We start from the raw sequence: 20,719 nt of genomic DNA, 5'->3' as shown, positions 1-20,719 counted from the left end.
ATGTTTATCAGAAGAAGTCAAAGAGTTTCCAATGATTTCAAGAGACTGATTTAGCTTACACTCTCTCTAGCCTTTCCTTCCCCTCATGCCCCGCCCAGTCGCATCGCAGCGGGGGATAGAACTTGGCTACTTTGTTCCCAGTTGGAGTTCGCAGTCATTGTCACCTCCGCTGTATACCAAAGGGAAAAGCGACAGCAGAGTAGGCAGAGCAAATAGGAACACACAAACTGAGCCCACAGGCTCCCGGAGGCCCGCCGGGCTCCGCCCACTGCCGCATGCCCCGCCCTGGTGCCCTAGCAACAAATAAACAGTGTGAGGTTCGGCCGCCTTTGTGCGCTCGACAGCGGGCTGTCCGGGTGGCGCCCCGGGAGTGGGGTGAGCCGAGCCTTGCTTACCAGCACCTGCGCCTCCGCACACCGCGAAGGCGCCCAATTGGAGGTGCGGCCACGGCCGGGGCAGGCGGCAATTCGCCGGTGAGAGCACTCGGGGAGGCTAGGGAAGCGGCAGGAACCCTGCCGGGGGACTGCGACTCCGGGGAGGGGGAGTAGAAGGAAGGGGAGGGAATGTGGAGCCTGAATTTCGAGACTGGGGACTGGTGTCACAATCACCGCCTCAGTTGAGAAAGAAATGACCATGGAAATACCCATCTTAAAGTGGGAGGTTCGCAAGTGCTCCCCTTAACCCCGGTAAGCCTTTGAGACCTAGGTCTTCTGTCACCCCCACGGGTACAGTTCAACCCAGTGTGTCGTAGGAGGGGCCAGTCTGAGAGGGACTTAAGATGATCTTCATCTGATGGACAGCAGCAGCAGATTCAGGCTGTGCCCGTTCTGTGATACTGGTTTTAGTCCCTTGGTTCTGTGGGGAAACTTTCACTCCTAGAAGAAGCTCTGGCGTTTGGAAAATAGAGGAAGATCAGCAACGAGGTTTGGAGCCCCCAAACTAAGTAAACGCCAATAAGGGACTGTCCAGGCTACCCTGAGTTGTATGGTGGAATTCTTTATATGTAATAGAGAAAATAAGGTTGACCCTGGGGGGGAGGAGGCCTCCTTCCAAGCCTCATTTTTCTTTCTAGAATGGCTGTGGTTTTGTTGCCCCCTTTCCGCAGTCCTCAGGAACTTGCTAACACCCATGGTAAAGGGGTCTCAACTTCTGGCACAATTATGGTATTACCATCTCTGCTTAAGGAAAAGTATTCCCCAAACTCGACCCGTGTTGTTCTCCTTGCACCTGCGCTATCGCGACTACTGATCTTTTAATCTCCACAGAGTAGAAATGACTCCTGCTTCCTCCTCCTCCGTACCCAGAGCCCTTTGCACCACACTTGAGGTGTCCTGCCTGCCTTGCTTTCCGTTTACAGTTTGGAATGTTTAGTAAGCCTGTGGTTCTTCTGCTTTCTTCTGGAACTAAGTATAGTATTAAGTAAAAGTGCTGTCTGCTGACTTAAACTGCTGTTCTTTCTCCGGACCCAGGAAAGTGAAGAATAACTTACAAAGTCCCAGAAACTAATGGCTTCTTCGTACTCTTTGTATAAATGTCCGGCTTGTTAGTTTACAGAAGATGAAGGCCAACGATGCTCTTCACTTGCTTTTCAAACTTGATTCCCCCTCATTGTCCATCCCCACCCCACCCTCACCCCATTTGCTTATGGACAGCCACTCTGACCTTGTTTGGTCCCCTTTTCTTTGCATAGCCTCTCCAGCCTCAACGCTCCTATTCGGGCTGTTTGTTCTCCCTACAAATTCTCTGACCTTTCAGCCTCCTGTCAGGCTTAGTATCCCGTGCCTTCGTATCCCTGCCTGTCCTATCACAATACGCCAGATGCTCCTGGTCCCCTCTTTCCCAGCAGAGTTGTTTCCTCAATGTGTTCATGATAAAAGGCTGGTGTCTTTTTTCCCTCACTGGAGTGTGAGCCTCCTGAGGACAGGACAGAAACCCAGATCTACTTTCTAGTAAATCTGTATCTTGTACAGAGACAGGAACACAGCAGGTATTTGGAAATGCCTGTTAAATGAATGAAAGGGGCATTTTGAAACTGAGGACATGGGAAAGATGTGTTTGCCTTCTACAGCCTGCACCTGCTTTGCGTCTGTATTCATTGCTTCTCCGGTAGCTGTGACCAAACACCTGAAGCAACAGTTTAAGTGAAGGAGGGCTTATTTGGAGTCACACTCAAGTTTCAGTCCCTCGTGGTGGAGAAGGCAGACCTTATGGCAGTGGAGAGTCCAACAGTAGCTGTCCACACAGTGGCAGGTCAGAAAGCGGAAAGGGTAGGGCCAAGTGAGACCTACCCCTAAAGACCTACTTCTGCTACCTAGCTCCATCCCCTACAGTCTCCTCGAGGCCCTCTTGGGAATAAACAATCGACATGAACCTGTTAGGGACATTTCAGATTCAAACCAACACACCAACTGATTGTGATTCATCATTCATTCAGCAAATGCCGTTCCACGCAGTGTGCCAACTGTTTAGGCTAAGGTTTTCAGTGGTAAACTTGCAAACAAACCCTCTGGATTGTTGTCGATCCATGTATCTGGGGCCCCCTGGAGCCTAGGGAGGTCTTTGTGAAGAAGTGATATTTGAATAGAGTCAGAAGAAAGAGATAAAACATGATTCCCCTTTAGTCATGTGAAAGCCTATATAAGGAAGAAGGGACTCCAGGCACAGGAGAAACTTAGCAAGTCTGGGAAGTATAAAGAGACCAGCAGAGATGAAGCCAAGTTGTCATCCTTGGGGCATTTGTAAGGTTCTAAATTGTGTTCTGAGACCGAGGATGGAGCCCCAGAGTTGCACTGAGCCAACCAAAGGACTGGGTGGTTGCTGCTGAGATGGCTTCATAGGTAAAGGTGCTCCCAGTGTGTTCTCCATATAGGCTATATCATTATTAGCTTAGGGGAAGCCATTTTTATTTATGTATGTATTTATTTCTGACATAGCCTCTCACTATGCAGCCCTAGCTGCCTTGGAACTCATTACACAGATCAGGCTGGCCTTGAACTCACAGAGATCCATCTGCCTCTGCCTCCTGAATGCCGGGAGTACAGGTGTGCCCCTCCTCCCGCTGATTGGTATCACTCATTTAATGACTCTGAAATTCGTCTATGTAATTATTATTTTCTCATGGCTCAAGCGTGCTCCATTCTGTGGCCACTCCACATGTTCATCCGTTGTCTTGCTGATGAACGTTTGTGAGAGTTGCTTCTGCCTTGAGCTATGATGGATTAAGCTACTTTGAGAAGTTATGTGCAAGTCTTTAGGTAGAAGATGCTTTCATTTCTTTGGGTAAAGAACGGCTAGGTCAAATGCTAGGGGTGTGTCTAACTGCTGGGCTAGCTTCCGAAGCAGCTCTGTTAGTTTCAGCCTCCACCAGCGGTGAACGAGAGTTCATGTCCTCCATTTGCTCACCGTTACTGGATACGCTCAGCCATATACATCGAGCCCTTAGACTCAGTGCGTGTTTTGTATATGCCTGATGTCCATCAGTGCTGAGTGTGTCTGCTCATGGGCTCATTTCCCGTGTCTCCTTTTCAGGAAAGTATTCATTTGAGTATTTTGCTGGTTTGTATTGGGTGGTTCTCTTAACTATTGCGTTTCGGGCACTCTTTATTGGGGATGTAGGCCTTTATCATATGCTTTAGAAGTGTTTTCTACCAGTCTCTGGCTTAGCATTCATCTCTTAATACCTATTGGTAAGCAGACATTTTACATTTTGACTGTGGGCTCAGCCACTTGTTCTTCATGACATGTTATGTAATTTTCTGTTGCTATGATTGAATACTGTGGCAAACCTTAGAGGAGAGAGGGTTTATTTTGGCTTCTAGTTCAAAAGGAGATGCAGTCATGTCAGAGAAGGCATGGCTAGGGGAGAGTGAACTCAGCCCAGAGTCAGGAAGAAGAGCACTAAGTGGCTCTGCTGTAAAACCTCAAAGAGCACCACTCAGCCCAGCTCCCACCCCTTCCACCCCGCCTACAGGAGGACGGGTCAGCATTTGTCCCAAACTGCCCCACCAGCGGCTGGGAACCAAGTGTTGAAACACACACAAACCTCCAGGGACATCTCATAGTCATGAGCTGTGGTTCTGATATTATATCCAAGAAGAAATCTTCACCAAACTGAAGGCCATAGGTCTCCAAAGGTTTTGTAACTTGGGGTTTTATATTTAGGTCTATGGTCAATTTTTAAGGATTTTGTTTGTTTGGTTGGTTGGTTGGTGTGGTTCAAATATTAATTGGAATTCCCTGCTTTTGTATTTTGCTACTAGACCCTCATTGTTCCAGCACCATATACTGTAACACAGTGGTTCTCAGCCTTCCGAATGCTGTGACCCTTTAATACAACTCCTTATGTGGTGACCTCCCAGCCATAAAATTATTTCCGTTCTTACTTCATAACTGTAATTTTGTTGCTGTTATTAATTGTAGTGTAAATATCTGTGTGTTAATGGTCTTAGGAGACCTCCAAAGGGGTCGCAACCCACAGATCATGAACAGCTCCTGTAGAGAAACAGACAATCCTGACTTTGACGTTTGTCCTGAAAAGCAATTCCCTCATGCATGTGTGCATCTATTTCTGGGGTCTCTCTTTTTTTTTTTTAATTATTATTTTATGTAAATTAGGCTCTACTTGCATGTACACTTGCATGCCAGAAGAGAGCATCAGATACCATTACAGATGGTTGTGAGCCACCATGTGGTTGCTGGGAATTGAACTTAGGACCTCTGGAAGAAGGATAGGTGCTCTTAGCCACTGAGCCATCATCTCTCTAGCCCTTATCTCCAGGCTCTTTATTCTGTTCCGTGGATCTGTTTATCTTGACCCCACTAGCACACTGTGTGATATAGGCTCTTACCTTTGAAGTTAGCTGTTTTAACCTCCCAACTGTGCCCTTTCGCAAAGTCCTTTGCATTTCTAGATGAATTCTGAAAGTATCTATAAGAAAATAAGAATTTTGAATAAATATTAAAGCCGTTATCTTATGTCCTTTGCAATTCCATCTGAACTTTGGAATCAGTTTGTCAATTTCTAAGAATGTCAAATTTAGCTGAACATTGTGCCACACTTTTAATCCCAGCACTCAGGAGGCAGAGGCAGGCGGATCTCTGTGAGTTTGAGGCCAGCCTGGTTTATATGGTGAGACCCCATGTTTAAAAGAAAAAAACCAAAAAACTAAAAATGTTTAACTGGAAAAAAAAAAAAGTTAAACTGTTCTCAACCCATTTTAAAGATTAAGACCCTTCTGCATACACATACACACACATTTTGTTCCAGTTTTCCAGGTGAGTTATTTAACCATTCAAGTTATTCAAGAAAGTATAAAATTATGAGAGCAAACATTCGAAACCTTAAAGAACTTACTCCAAATTATGCATCTTGTACCCCATGGAGAGATTTTCCCAGCAGAAGGCAGTCTTCTGGACTTCATAATATTTGTTTTTGTTTGTATTCTCTTTTTACAAGATTTATTACGTGTGTGTGTGTGTGTGTGTGTGTGTGTGTGTGTTTATGTGCACACGCCCACATGCATATGTTTGCAGGTGTCCTCAGACTCTAGAAAGCTTGTCAGATTCTTTGGAGTTATAAGCAGTTGTGAACTTCAACCCCATGCGGATGCTGGGAACTGAACCTGGTCCTCAGGATACGCAGCCTGTGCGCTCAGCCACTGAGCCATCTCTGCAGCCCCATCTCGCCAGCTCAATCTCGCCAGCCCACCACCTATATTTACTCACTACGTTATTTCTCATATTTACCTCAGGTATAGTGTCTAGGAACATACTACATTTCACCCAAGGGAAAACTATTTTACTATTTTAAACGCATTAACTGTTTTGTTTGTTTAACTTGGGACATTCTGAGTGAAAATTTAAGAATAAGACACCTGTTTTATGTAAATATTTAGCCTTGGCTAAGCCTTGATGATACGTACACTCTCCCTCTCTTCCCTCGCTAGAGGAGACAGTTTAGAGATGGTCTCCCATCAATCATTTTCTGTATGGCGAGGTGGTCACAGAACATAGAGAAGTACAGTTAGGTGTCCAACACTTGTAAAAAACAACAACAACAAAAACAACTTTGCAACAGTTTATTGCTGAAGCAGGAATGTCCCCACTCACATTTCCCAGAGGTTTCTTACCTCTTCAGGTAGTCACAAAAATAGCGTGGGCTCTGAGCCTGCTGGATGTCACTTGGCACCTACCAAGTGACCTCATTGAGCCCCTGCTATTTCATTTTGAAGATAGGACTGATGCCTGCCTATCCTGAGGTACAGCTTTGTGGCGATGAAGATGATGGCAAGAATCATTTGCTCTCAGACCCTGAGTCTCTCATCTTGCATCTGTGTGGCTCACTTAAATCTCACAACTGCTTAGGTAGAGGGTGCATAACAAAGACCAAGATATGCACTTGTCTCCTGGCCATATAATTTGTTTTAAATTTAACTTTTATTATGCAGCCTTTCAGAGAAATAATCGAGAATAATTTGGTAAAATAGATTCCCATAGGTCTACTCCTTGGGTTCAGAAAGCAGCAAAAGCGAACCAGGTCTGTGGCTCCTGCTCTTCAGCAGGGCGTGGAAGGAACGGCAATATTGGAAAGCACATCTCTAGTCTTTGATTTTCGTCTCTACAATTTTAGTGTGCATCTCCGAGACATGGGCACACCCAATGCCATGTCTGTTTGCAGCTTATGCAAATCAGAATGCAACAAAGTGCCACATAAGAAAGGGCCACAGGGTCTCTTTAAACAAGAGCTGCTTAGCAAGCAATTGTCACAGTCGATGCCATCTGATGCTTCCTGCTCCAGGCAAGCATTTTTTAAAATATGTAATGTTTATGTGTATTTATGGGATGCAATACAATAATGTGATATGTGTAGACATCACATGGGACCAGCCTTTTCTTTCCTCCAACACTAACCAACTCTGTGTGTTGGGAACCTTCGGACTCATGGTTATCTTGAACATGTAAATGTATTTGTTGTGGCAAGTTTGTGTCCCCTTCCTCTTTTAGGTTTTTATTCTCTTTAAAGTCACTAAGAAAATGTGGAAAACAGCTTCCAGGCAGGCCTTAATGGTGCATGCCTTTGATCCCAGCACTTGGGAGACAGAGTCAGACAAATCTGTGCGAGTTCAAGGCCAGCCAGGCAGGTCTATATGGTGAGACCCCGTATCAAAAAAAAAAAAAAAAAAAGAGAGAGAGAGAGAGACAGAAAGAAAAGAGTCACATCAAAGTAATAGAAAGTAATTTTCTTCCCGTGTTTGTACTTGTCTTTGAAAGTCAGGTAAAGGGAAGAAAGGAAAAGGCCGGCCCAAGACCTCCGGGAAGAAGCAGAAGCAGAAGAAGCCAGAAGCGGACATCCTCAGCCCTGCTGCCATGCTGAACCTCTACTATATTGCTCACAATGTGGCCGACTGCCTGTACCTTCGAGGCTTCCCTTGGCCAGGCGCTACCAAAGGGAAAAAGGGGAAAAAATAAGATTTAGGTGATAGAATTTAAAGCATGCCTTGGTCTCAACGAACAGAATGTAGGAGAAAGCGTTTAGGATGACTGCAAAGACTGCGGGCAAACGGGGCTCTAAAGACAAGTAGAAACATGCAGCCACTGTGCTTTTCTGTGGTAAATAATGACAAGTGCATTTTTATTTCCACAGCTAAGCCAGGCAACTAGGTAAGCCATTTTGGTTTTTCAGAAGTAATCAGAAAAATCAAACCCAAGTAGTTCATAAAGGCTACCCTGGCATTGGTAGTAATTTTTTAAAAATATTATAATCAATTCTAGACTTAATTAAACCTTGTTCTTAGATGGCAGCTCTAGTGTGCGTGAGTCGCTTTCTTCTGTGATGGGTTGGCTTAAAGAGGACCAGGCAGAAAGCTCAGGCCTAATTTGTAAACACATTTTCTGCTGTAGTTTGGTTTGGGGTTTTCTTTTTTTGTTTGTTTGTTTTCTTTTCCAACACTGGGGATGAGCCTGGGGCCTCTGCTCAGGAAGAGCTCTGCCATTAAATTACTCCTAGCCACACACACCCCTTTTTTTTTTAAACAAAATGGAAAATAAATAACTTGTTTTTGATTTCTGCATAGCAGTCTTTCTCTAATTCGCATTAACCACAGACTCCAGTGGAGATTAAAATCATTGTGAGTACTCTAATCTTGCCAGGTATGCAAGCACGTGATGGGGAAGAGTCGGGGCCAGGAAAATGGTTCTAGATGTAATAACACACACACACACACACACTAGTGTGGCGGATGAAAAAGGGGAGCAAATCAAGTAAGTTAGGTTTCAGTTGTTGTGACAGAGGGCCCGAGGAAACCAGTTTAAAAGAGGAGAACTTTTTGTCATTCAGAGTTTGAGCAGCTGGCCCATTGTTTGGGGAATGAGACACAGCAAAATACAGTGGTGATGTGAACACAGGGCAGAAGAAGCCCCAAACAGTGGCCAGGGAGGAAAAGGAAGGCCGTGAGGGGCCATGGAAGACACTTGCCTTCCTTCATTCCTTCCCTGAAGTCGGGCTCCCACTGTGAACCTTAACTAGCCTGGAACTCACAGTGTAGACCAGACAGGCCTAGAACTCAGAGCTCCTTCTACCTCTGCCTCCCAAGGGCATGCATATGACTAAGACACACTTTTCAAAAAAACGTCCTCAGGTGACCACCTTCCCCCAAGTAGACCCTGCTGCCTACAGTTTCCATCAACCTTCTGGCTCAGCTGAGTCCATCAGCGTGGATCAATCTGCTGATATGATTATGGTCCTAATGGTCCAGTCATCTTTGAACAGTGACTCACCATAGCTAAACCTTCAATACATGAATCACTGTGGAACATTCCAGACTTAACCATAGTACCCTGTCCTTAGTCCCCAAAGACACATGCTCATTACACAATGTTAAAGACATTCAAGAATCCCCAAATTCTCAAAGGTTTCAGGACTGCACAAAGGTCTAAGTCCAAAGTCTCCCGAGACTCGAGCCCTTAGCTCTGAGCCCCTGTAAAATGTGAGAAACAAGTTACAGATTTCCAAAGGCCTTGACACGCCAACCGTGACACTTGGAATAGGGCAGCTTCATGTAGAGATGGTATCCCTGATTGCAGTACTCCTTACCTGCCTTCTGCTCTGCCTTCCTGGCCCCCACTGCTTCCCCAGCCCACCTCTCTGACGCCCATAGTGTTTGCTCCATTCACACTCTCCATGCTCAGAGCCAGGTCACTCAAGGCAAGCACCATGCTAAAACAGATAGAGTCCACTCTGAGTCACTGAAGTGACTTGTGAGGTTTATGAAGTTTGCCAAAAGTGGCTGCAGCCCAGGACAATCGTCAGAGGAAATGATAAGAATCCCCGTGGTGCAAAAGTTGAGTGCCCATAACACTCGAGTTGGTAGTGAATTCAGTCTGTCCACCTGTGCCTTCAGGGCAGATACAGCATAAACCTGAAGCCAGCCACCAAAGGAAGTGCACTTCTGTGAAGAGGCAGAAGGGGACTTTAGAAACTTTTCTCTGGACTTTAGAAACTAAGAATATCTTCCTAGTGCCTCTTATTCACCTGCAGACTCGTCACAGCACAGACTGCTAGGTCCTTAACCCAGGGGGAAGCATGTGCTGGAGACCATGTGTCTTGCACAGGCTCCCAGGCTAATGCTGCCTAACTAACTTGGTACTAAAAGGCTTGTTGAATCTTTGAACTTGTGGGATGTTTAATGTCCTTCTGTGCTTCCCTTGGGTACAGGAGTTTGTATTAGAGCAATTGTGTGTTCTGGAATGTTGGTTGGTGCTTGCAGGACTCCCACCCGATGCTGTCTACAGCATAGACGGTATTACTCAGGAGACTACAGAGATAGAGTCAGCTGACAGAGACCTAGAAGACGATCTGGAGGTGAGAGGGGACAGAAGCATGGCTGCAGTAGACTAATAGGAAGGGAGAAAGATTCGGCAGTAATGTGTGGATGGGGGCATTTTACAGTTGAAGTGCCCCCCACAAAAACTGATGGCTAGTAAGAACAGGAGAGACAATGATAAAGGCCAGAATATGGAGAAACCATCATTCTCAGATGTCACAGAGAGAGTGTAAGTGGTCCAGCTGACAGGGTAAGGAAGAACAGACACTCAAATTGTGCCCCCATCCACAGTGGCATGTGCATGCCCACACATGCACTATAAACAAATGTTTAAAAAGAAAACTGTTTGACATTCTCAGGATATTGTAAATAGAGTCAGTGTACAGTCAACAGTTCTACTGCCTGTACATGCCCCACAAGCAACCGCTCCAGAGAAAAGACCTAGAAAACAATAAATATTTTGGTTTGGGTTTGTTTTTTGTTTGTTTGTTTTTCAAATCAGTGTTTCCCTAGCTGTCCTGGAATTCACTCTGTAGACCAGGCTGGCCTCAAGCTCACAGAGATCCACCTGCTTCTGCCTCCCAAGTGCTGGGATTTAAGATGTGCCCCATCATCACCTGGCAACAATAAATATTTGTTAAAGCAGTGAGATGCAGACAGGCAACACTGGAGGGTGAGGGAGCAGAGTGATCCACACATGCTCCACATCCTGTGGTGCTCCGCATCCTGTAGTGCTCTACATCCTGTGGTGTCCCAGCTTTCACTCCTGAGCCACCAAGCAAGGTCTCCAAAACCATCAGGACAGCCCTAGGAAGCGCAGGGCTCTCCTGACCTGGGTCACAGTTCCTTCCACACCTGTAGCTCTGCAGTATCCACTCATGCCATAACTGTCCTGATTGGTGTTTAGACCAGTGCTTCTCAGCCTTCCTAATGCTGCAACCCTTTAATACAGTTCCTTATGTTGTGGTGACCCCCAACCATTAAATTATTTTCATTTTTACTTCAAAACTGCAAGTTTGCTACTGTTATGAATCATAATGTCAATATCTTATATGTAGGATATCTGATATACAACCCCCAAGGGGGTCATGACCCACAAGTTAAGAACCAATGGTTTAGCAGTTAGGTACACTTAACCTCTCTCAGAAGACCCAAGTTCAATTCCCAGCACTCACATGGCAGCTTACAACTGTCTGGAATTCTAGTTCCAGGTGAGCTGGCACCCACACACAAACAAGCATGCAAGCAAAACACCAATGCACATAAAAATAATAATAATGTAAATAAATCATTTCTTCATCATAACAACTCATAACTCAGCACCTTCCACTACAGCTTGTAATGAGAAAAAGTATGTTTCTGATTTCATGGCTAAAAAAGAAAGTGGTGGAGGAAGGTTTTGCCCTCTACCCTCTGCCTCCGGAGGATTCACGAAGAAAGCTCTCATCAAATTCCAGTGCTTGGATCTTCAACTTTTAGCCTCCAGAGCGATAAGAAATAAACTTGTGTCGTGTATAATTCCCCAGGCTTCAATGTTCTGATAGCCACACAGTGAACTAAGCTACCCTGTAACCCACGGCCACTTTCTATACATAGCCAAGAGGATTGAACTCAGGGAGTCAAAACTTGCACGTTTGTGGAACCACCGTTCACAACAGTCAGCATGCCACTTGCCCCTGTCCTCCTGGGCCTCTGCACTTCTTCATACCCACTCCCACTCAGGACTTCCCATCTCGTCTCACTTGCCCGTTACTACTGCAAGGTGTGGCTCCGCATCGGCATTCAGTACCCTGCTAACTGGCACCTTGGATCTGCCACCCACCCTATGGACAGCATCTCCGTGTTTCCCAATTTACTTTTTCCATCCCTGCTAGCATATATAATATTGCGCCAATGAGAAAGGAGAGGTCCGGTTCTTGCCAGAGCCTTGGCACAGAGTTGGAGAGCAGCCCCGCGCATCCCCATATCCCGCTCGCTGTGTCTTTCTGGGCCTCCTGGGCTCTGGCTTCAGCCACGATGGCATAAGTTGTATTTGCTACAAGTATGTCACCAGGGTGCTGTAATGGCAGTGTCAACACTTCCAAATTAAAGACCATCCATTCCTTGGCCTTGGAAGCTGGGTTGTCGCTGCCCCTTCTTCTCTTCCTCCCTCTGTGTCCTTCATCCTTAACCCCTTTGAGAGAGGCTGGGAACATGCAGCCATCTTTTTTGATTTTCAGTCAGATGGCTGCGCTCCGTGCACACTGTCCACAGCAACCTCCAAGAATAGTATTGGCAGGCCGTGCTGCAGTATGGCCAGACTCTCTGTGTACATGAATGCCACCAAATGTCAATTAGGACAGAGAAGGGGTTTGGAAGGTGGTGCTCTTGACCCTGAGGAAGGCAGGCTGTGAAGGCATGGGAGGAGTCACCGGAAGCAGTAGTGGGGAGAAGGCACCCTTGGACCAGCTCTGCTCTAAATGACAGATGAGCCACAGTCCCCACTGGTTTTCTACCTCTGGAGAAAATGAAGCAGATAGTACATTCTCCTTCCCTCAGACAAGTCTAGCCCAGGGTGTGCTTATACAGAGAAGTCACTTAACAAAAACTAGAGTCATCTGGGAAGGGGAAGTGCCTTAACTGAGGAACTGCCTCCAACACATCAGCCTGTGAGCATGTTTGTAGTTCATTTTCTTGATTAATGATTGACCGGGGGGGGGGGGGGGGGGGGGGAGGTCTGGAGAGATGGCTCAGTGGTTAAGAGCACCATCTGCTCTTCCAGACGCCCTGAGTTCAATTCCCAGCAACCACATGGGGGCTCACAACCATGAGATCTGATGCCTTCTTTTGGTGTGTCTGAAGACAGCGACAGTGTACTCACATACATAAAACAAACCTTTAAAAAAAATTTTTTTTTTAATGATTTATTGGGGGGGGACGACTCAGCACTTGGGAGCAGTGCCACACCTAATCGAGTGGGTCTGGGCTATATAAGAAATCAATACTAGCTGGGCAGTGGTGACGCACACCTTTAATCCCAGCACTTGGGAGGCAGAGGCAGGTGGATTTCTGAGTTCGAGGCCAACCTGGTTTACAGAGTGAGTTCCAGGACAGCCAGGGCTATAAAGAGAAATCCTGTCTCAAAAAAACAAACAAACAAACAAACAAACAAACAGAAATCAAGCTGAGAAACCAGAGGAACAAGCTAGCAAACAGTTTCCCTGTGACCTCTGTTCTAGCTTCCCTTGGTTTTCGTCAGTGATAGACTGTGAGCCATAAGCCAGATAAACTTTCTTCTCCTAAGCTGTTTTTTGGTCAGGATTTATCGGAGACAGAATGCAAACTAGGACAAAGATCATCTTCAGCTGCAGAATGAGTTGGAGGGCCAGCTTGAGCTGCAGGAGACCTTCCTCAAAACAACAAAACACTATTCGAACCTTATCCTAACAGTCATAAATTACTAAAGAAGAGAAGTTAGTGGCTTGTGTCGTTTTATGCTCATATGGCTATTCAGAGACAGGGTGTCACTCTGTGGAGCTAGTTGTCCCAGGACTTACTTTGTAGACCAGGCTGGCTTTAGAATCAGAGAGCTCTACTTGTCCCTGCCTCCCAAGGTAATGGTAATGATTAAAGGTGTATGCCGTTACACCTGAAAAAAGTCTGACGTATTCACTGACTCTCAGGTGTGTTAGGTGATGGGCAGGGATAGCTCACAGTCAAACCTCAGCCCTGTTGCCTTTTGTCTCTTTTCCTTTACTGTGGGCGGTGGTCTAGCTCTGGCATGCTTGCACCTAGCAACATTCCCAGCCTTGGCTCCCGGTCTTTTTAGGCATTTTCCCCTTCCAGGCTTTCACAAACAATAGATTATTTTTACTTTTACTATTATTATTATTATTATTATTATTATTATTATTATTTTGTTTTTTCCAGACAGGGTTTCTCTGTGTAGCCCTGGCTGTCCTGGAACTCACTCTGTAGACCAGGCTGGCCTAGAACTCAGAAATCCGCCTGCCTCTGCTTCCCAAGTGCTGGGATTAAAGGCGTGCACCACCACTGCCCGGCTACTTTTATTATTTTTAAGTATGTCTATGTACCTGTGGAGGGAGGTTGTTCATCTAAGTGCATGTGCCCACAGAGGTCAGCAGTGTGGACTTACAGATGGTTGTGAGCCACTTGATGTGGGTGCTGGGCATTGAACTCAGGTCCTCTGGAGCAATACATGCTCACAACTGCTGAGCCAATTCTCCAGCCTTCATTGTTCCTGAGATAAGTTGTTTGTCACTTAACATTATGAATATATATCACATACATACATATGAGAGAGAGAGCTCGCACATTGACATGGGCTTAGCTGTGAAAGGGTTAAAATTTTTCAAAAACTACTAACAGGCAGAGCAGAACCAAGAGTGCAGGTCAGCTTGGTCATGAGCTCTGTGTTTCAGGAACTTGGCTGACCACGAGATAGATGGTTGGTTACGAATAGGCTCTTAGAGAATAGCCTATACAAAATGTTCCCCATGACTGTTCCTTGGACCCTGTCACAAACTGAATAATGGGCTGGGACTTTCCACAGGTACTCTCCAATAACCCTCCTTCACTCCCCTTGGGTTGTGGTTTCCCCCCTGAGTTGTGGTTTTTGGCTTTAAATTCTGTCTCCAAAGCCCTGGGGTCAGACCCCATTGCCCCTTCATGGGCTACAGGTTTGACCTCAACATGTTGATCGAAATATACTTCTTGCTAATTGCATCAAGTTCAGTGTCTTGTGAGTTAATGGGTGGCCTTGAATTCCTGAGGCTTGGGTAAAACATCAGAATCTCTTGTAGCTCAGGCTGGCCTCAAAAATCACTATGTAGCTGAGGATGACCTGAAACTTCTGTCCACACTCTGTTATGGTAAAGATAGAACCCAGGGCTTCGTGTACGCTAGGCGAACATTCTGCCACCTGAGCTACTTCTCCAGCTTCATAAAGCATAGTTTATTCAACACAAAACTCAAACAACAAATAAAACCCTAGTCTCCCAGTTTCTAGATTCCAGCAACCTCAGGCTTGTCATCATTTGGCTCTGGGGTTCACTGGGATGAGCTGAGGCTATCTCTATGAGCCTGGATTTTGTTTTTCACAACATAGGAGGAGAAGCACCAAAATTCACTTTGTGTAATGCCATTCCTGTTCTCATGGTAACGGACATCCATCAACACCAAAATATATAAATGGCACCCCAGCATCACAAGGATGTTACCCCGACAACTGGAATTTAGAGTTTACATTTTTAAAGTCTCGTGGGAGGGCTTAATTTCAACTTTCTTCAAGAAAGCCTGTGGGGAGAGAATATTCAGTGAGAATTGTAGATGCTTATTTAGCCTTTGGGGGAATTTGAAGATACAGGATGCCCAGTAGAAACCAGCTTGCAGGGGCTAGAAAAATGGCTCAGGAGGTAATAGCCCCCTTCCTGCAAGCATGAGGACCTGAGTTCAAATCCCAGCACCCACCTAGAAAACCCGGTAACCCCAGGGCTGTGCAGCATACAAACAGGCGAATCCCAAGGGTTGCTGACCACTTGCCTAGCTCCAGCTTCAGTGAGGTGCAAATAGATCAGAACACTCAGTGTCTGCCCTCCACACACACATGCATATCCACACCACCACACACAATAACAACAACAACAATAATAGTAATGTAGTAACAATGTCTCTGGCTGGGTGGGGTGGCACAGTCCTATAATCCCTGCACTTGGGAGGTAAAGACAGAAAGATCAAGACTTTAAGGTCATCCTTGGCTACATGCACATTTGAGAACAGGTTAGACTGCATGGGATAGAGACCTCAAGAAATTATTTTTCTTTATTTTTTGTTATTTGTTTTGTTTTGAGACAGCATCTCACTGTGTGTAGCCTTGGCTAACCTGGACCTTGCTATGTGGATCAAATTGGCCTCAAACTCACAGAAATCCTCCTGCCTCTGCCTGTCAAGTTCTGGTATAAAAGGCATGCCCAACCAAACATGGCACCTAAGGAATTTCAAAATAATAGGCTATTTCGATTTTCCCAGAGGTTGTGAACTTCGATCTCACCTTGAGATTAACAGATCTAAGACTGTCTCTGTTATGTGTTTACAAGGACACTCCCCCCATTTCTTTAGTAGGGCTACAGCAGTCCTGTGGACACAGGCCTTCTATGTGTGGTACTGATACTCCTACGGTGTAGGAACATGTTCTGCTAATTAAAGAATTAAAAGTCAGAAAAAGTTTGAAAGTCAAGCAAAGCTAAACTTTCTCTAAGAGGGCAATGGGTCTTTGAATTCCAGAACAGCCAGGAATACAAAGAGAAACCCTGACTTGAAAAAACAAAAATTAGATAGATAGATAGATAGATAGATAGATAGATAGATAGATAGATAGATAGATAATAAAAAAACAGGAGCCAGGCAAAGTGATACATGACTTTGACCCAATCACTTAGAAGGCAGAAGCAGGTGGATTTGTTCAAGTTTAAAGCCAGTCTGGTCTACATAATGAGTTCTGGGCCAGCAAGAGCTACATAGGGACATAAGGAGACCCTTTCTCAGAAGAAGAAGGTGAGGAGGAAGAAGAGGAAGAGGAGAAGGAGGAAAAAGAGAGAAAGAAAGAAAGAAAGAAAGAAAGAAAGGAAGGAAGGAAGAAGGAAAGGAAGGAAGGAAGGAAGAAAGAAGGAAAGGAAGGAAGGAAGGAAGGAAGGAAGGAAGGAAGGAAGGAAGGAAAGGAAAGGAAAGGAAAGGAAAAGAAAGGAAAGGAAAGGAAGAGAAGGCCAGTGAGAGAGGGAAAGAAGAGAGAAAAAAAGAAAAGACAAGACCAAGAGCAGGGCAGGACAGCTGCAAATCTCAGTCGTTGTACAGAGGAAGAAAATGGAAAGGAAATAAAAGTCATGCTATTGAGTTAAGTTCACATGAAGGTCACCCATGGTCAGAGAGCTTTAGCACAGTGGTTCTCAACCCATGAATCTTGACCCCTTTGAGGGTTAAACGACCCTTCCATAGGGGTTGGGTATCAGATATCCTGTGTATCCAATATTTACATTAGGATTCACAACAGTAGAAAAATTACAGTTATGAAGTAGCAATGAAAATAATTTAATGGTTTGGGGGGGGGGTCACCACAACATGAGGAACTGTATTAAAGGGTCACAGCATTAGGAAGGGTGAGAACCACTGCTTTAGAGAAAGACTAAAGAATCTCAAAGGACCAGGAAGAAAAGCTTCCTCAGGCTTTGTCCAGCATCAGAAAGAAGGGAACAAAAAGCAAAGGCAGACAGACTCAGCTCTAATTTCATGGCAGCTCATTGGGGCCAGGAATTCTGGGAAGGAAAAACAGTGTCTCATTAAAGGGATAATTATTCCAATTATCTCTTTAGCATGGCTTAAGGTGAGCCTGCCTTCCCAGGGGTGGCCCTGCCTTTCTGGGGTTGGGGGGAGAGCAGGTTGTCTGCTGGCCAGGTGGTTGACTGCTTAACTAGACCAATTTATTTATATTTTGAGTAGCTTGGAATACTAGGTCTGCACATTGGCCAGAGATTTCATCCTCTTGACCTGGAGGAACCAATTTTCTTTGAATGGACCTTTACTGTTGCTGCTAATACAGCAAGTGCAAAGACACTTGCACATCTGCAAGTGTCTCTCACACCATAGGGTGGCTGCCCAGATAGCCCAGATAGTGGACCTCCCTGGTTTGTTTGTTTCACCTGCCTGGAGGGACTCTTTAACTGTCACATGAAATGCCATCAGCCATTGCCTTGCTGACTCCAACTTACAAGTTTGGAGGGCTGGATGGGGGGCTTTCCAGCCAGCCTCAGGGCGCTCTCAGAGCAGGAGTGGACAGCCAGAGACAGAGGTTTCCATAGACAAGCTCCAGACATTATTTGTTTGATCTCCCAATGACCTTCCGGGCCCGGCAAGCGGTCCCTGTCCAAGGCCACAGAGCAGCAAGGGATGACTGCAGCAAATCAAGCCTAGGAGAGGGCTGCTGCTGCGGGAACTGTTCCCGCAGCAGCAGCCCTCTCCATGTCATAGCCATGAGGCCAACCACGGACTTGGAGTCTCCATCTCTCACTTTGCCCTTTTGTTTCTAGGGCTCTACCCCAACAGGAAGGCTTATGGAAAGGCCGTGATCCCGATGGATAATGTCCTGGTGCCCTGGTACATTCTACACGTGTGTTATGCATGTTTATTTCCTGACTGTTTCCCAGACCAGAGCCAACTAATCCCCAGGAACAGCAGGGCCGCAAGCATGTGAAGGTCGGAGGACAACATTAAAAGTCAGTTCTCTCCTGCCACATGTCTCAGGGATTGAACTGAGGTCAGCAGGTTTAGGTGCAAGCCCCTTTACCTGCTGAGCCATCTCACTGGCCCTAAGTTGGTTTGTTTTGGGTTTTCTGTTTGGTTTTGTTGTTGTTTTGTTTTTTAGTTTGGGGTTTTTTGTTTTGTTTTATTAAGATTTATTGCCGGGCAGTTGTGGCACATGCCTTCAATCCCAGCACTTGGGAGGTAGAGGCAGGCGGATTTCTGAGTTCGAGGCCAGCCTGGTCTACAGAGTGAGTTCCAGGACAGCCAGGGCTATAAAGAGAAACCCTGTCTCAAAAAAACAAAAACAACAACAACAACAACAACAAAAACAAATTTATTACATTTATTTATTTGGGTGGTGGTACACACATGAAGGTCTGAGGACAGCTTGTGAGAATTGCTTCTCTCCGGCCACTGTGTAGGCTCAAGTGTTAAACTTAGCCTGTCAGGATTCAGGAAGTAGCAAGAGCTTTACCCGCTGAACCATCTTGCCGGCCCTAAAAATATTTTTTTTAATTAACTAATCTTTAAATTTTCATGTGCATTGGTGTTTTGTCTGCATATATGTCTGGGTAAAGGTGTCAGAGCCTCTGGTACTGGAGTTGCAGACAGCTGTGAGCTGCCATGTGGGTACTGGGTCCTCTGGAAGAGCAGCCAGTGCTGTCTCTCCAGTCCCTCAAACTCATTCTTTTGGATAAAGGTCTCTGTTTTCCCCAGTGTTGTTTGGTGAAAACTCTTCTTTCCCTGTGATTCCTCTTGGTCTCGACACCTTTGTCAGAAATCAGTGAATGTGGACATAAGCTTGTTTCTGGGTTCTCAATTCCATCCTATCTCTTTCTCTCTCTCTCTCTCTCTCTCTCTCTCTCTCTCTCTCTCTCTCTCTCTTCTCTCTGTTTTTTGAGACAGGATTTCTCTGTGTAGCCTTGGCTGACCTGGAACTCGATCTGTAGACCAGGCTGGCCTAGAACTCATAGAGATCCTCCTGCCTCTGCCTCCCTAGTGCCAGGATTAAAGGTGTGAGTGTGCACTGCCCCCACTACCCGGCTTGGTCTTTTCTTACAAGGCTCTGCCTCAGTTTAACTGCTCCAGAGCCACCTCCTACAAGGACTGTCACACAGAGATTGGGATTTCAACATAGGAACTTGGGGCAACATAAGCAGAACCACTCAAAGAGGTTATCCCTGGGGTTCCAGGAGGCACAAAGGGAGGGGTAGCTGTTGTATTCTCAGTGGAGGGTTCTGCCGGGGGGGGGGGGGGGGGGGAATGGTTATGTGACCGACAAAAGGCATGATTTGCAAAGTTTCCCACGGACAAGAGCAAGAGAGCTAGAGAAACGGCCCAACATTTGAGAACACTTCCAGAGGACTGGAGTCCAGTGGTCCTGCTGTGACCTCAGGGTCCAGTCATTTGTGGAATGAAGAGGCTGTTACAGAATCCATAGTTGATTCCTCACTTTCACCCCTAAGATCCTCTGGAAACTCCTGCTGGCTCTTCTGGGTTGGGCCACGTCTCTGGGTCACTAACTGCCCTCACCCTAAGCCTGAACAGTCCTGAGCCCCATGCTCTCTGCTGCCCCTCCTGAGAGGACAGTCTTAGTTTCTCTTGCCATCTCACGGGAAAAGTCATCTTTCTGGCTCACTTATCTTCACGGAATTAGAAAGTTCCCTTTGGTGACAGTGGCCAGCCCTACCTGGGTGGTGGCAACCGCCTGCCAGCCACAGCTGCGTGTGTTTCACAGCCCGCCGCACACTTTTGGCAGGCTGACCTAATTATAAAAAATAATAAGGCACATTTATAAAGTACAGAAAAATAAAAGTAAAAAAAATATTTTTAAAATCTTGCCACCCAGAGGCAGTCCCTGTTAACATTTTGATATGCTTCCTTCCTGGTTTTAAACACATTTTTCTGTACTTGAGATCATACTATACATAATTTCATCTCTAATTTTTTTCACTTATAACAGTATTTTCTCTTATCATTAAACTTTGTTGAAGTTTTTTTTCTTACCGCATTAGGGTTTTAAGAATACTTTTGTTTGTTTGTTTGTTTGCTTGCTTGCTTGCTTGTTGAGACAGAATCTTACCTATCCCTGACTGATCTTGAACTTGCCATGTAGCTGAGAATCTGGAAGAGATTTTGAAGTCTCACTTCCACTCCCAAGCAGACCCCACACTCAGCTCCGTATTAGTGTTTTAAATTATAAAAAACAGTAATGCTCATTGTAGAGAATTAAAATAATTCAGAACTAGAGGAAATCACTTGAAACAATTTACTCTTTGAAACCCTCGTATACATATAGAAAGCTTTTTGTTGTTTTTGCTGCTGTTGTTTTTGAGACAGCATTACACAGCAGTAGCTGTCCTGGAGCTCGCTGTGTAGCTTGCCCCACCACACAGCACAGCAGCTTCCAAACATCTGTAACGCCAGGTCTAGGGCTGCAAAGTCCTCGTCTCGATTCTGAAAGCACTACGCTTGAACACTAACGTGAATGAAAATACATGAAATACACTCACATGTACTCAGAAAATAAATTATTTTTAAAAATGTTGAGAGTTGATCCCAGCACTTGGGAGGCAGAGGCAGGAGGATTTCTGAGTTCGAGGCCA

General features: G+C 45.6%; 1 protein-coding gene across 1 annotated transcript; it reads left to right on the top strand.

Annotated features, from left to right (window-relative positions):
* The first annotated feature begins 275 nt into the window (after positions 1-275).
* On the top strand, positions 276-8,069 carry Smkr1 (small lysine rich protein 1). The gene is made up of 2 exons (XM_076913173.1): positions 276-473; positions 7,270-8,069. Exons 1-2 carry the CDS (start codon positions 276-278, stop codon positions 7,465-7,467), a joined length of 396 nt encoding a protein of 131 aa, XP_076769288.1. The 3' UTR covers positions 7,468-8,069.
* Positions 8,070-20,719: the final 12,650 nt, after the last annotated feature.

Source organism: Arvicanthis niloticus, chromosome 15, assembly GCF_011762505.2.
Source record: "Arvicanthis niloticus isolate mArvNil1 chromosome 15, mArvNil1.pat.X, whole genome shotgun sequence".
In the NCBI taxonomy this organism is placed as follows: Eukaryota; Metazoa; Chordata; class Mammalia; order Rodentia; family Muridae; genus Arvicanthis; species Arvicanthis niloticus.
The sequence above is the reverse complement of the archived record's forward strand: the minus strand, read 5'-3'. Positions and strand labels throughout refer to the sequence as shown.

Bases quoted from the DNA above. Each gene is read 5' to 3' on its own strand.
- Smkr1 (XM_076913173.1), top strand. From the start codon at position 276: ATGCCCCGCCCTGGTGCCCTAGCAACAAATAAACAGTGTGAGGTTCGG. The intron at 474-7,269 runs GTGAGAGCACTC...TGTCTTTGAAAG, and splicing joins GGGCAGGCGGCAATTCGCCG to TCAGGTAAAGGGAAGAAAGG.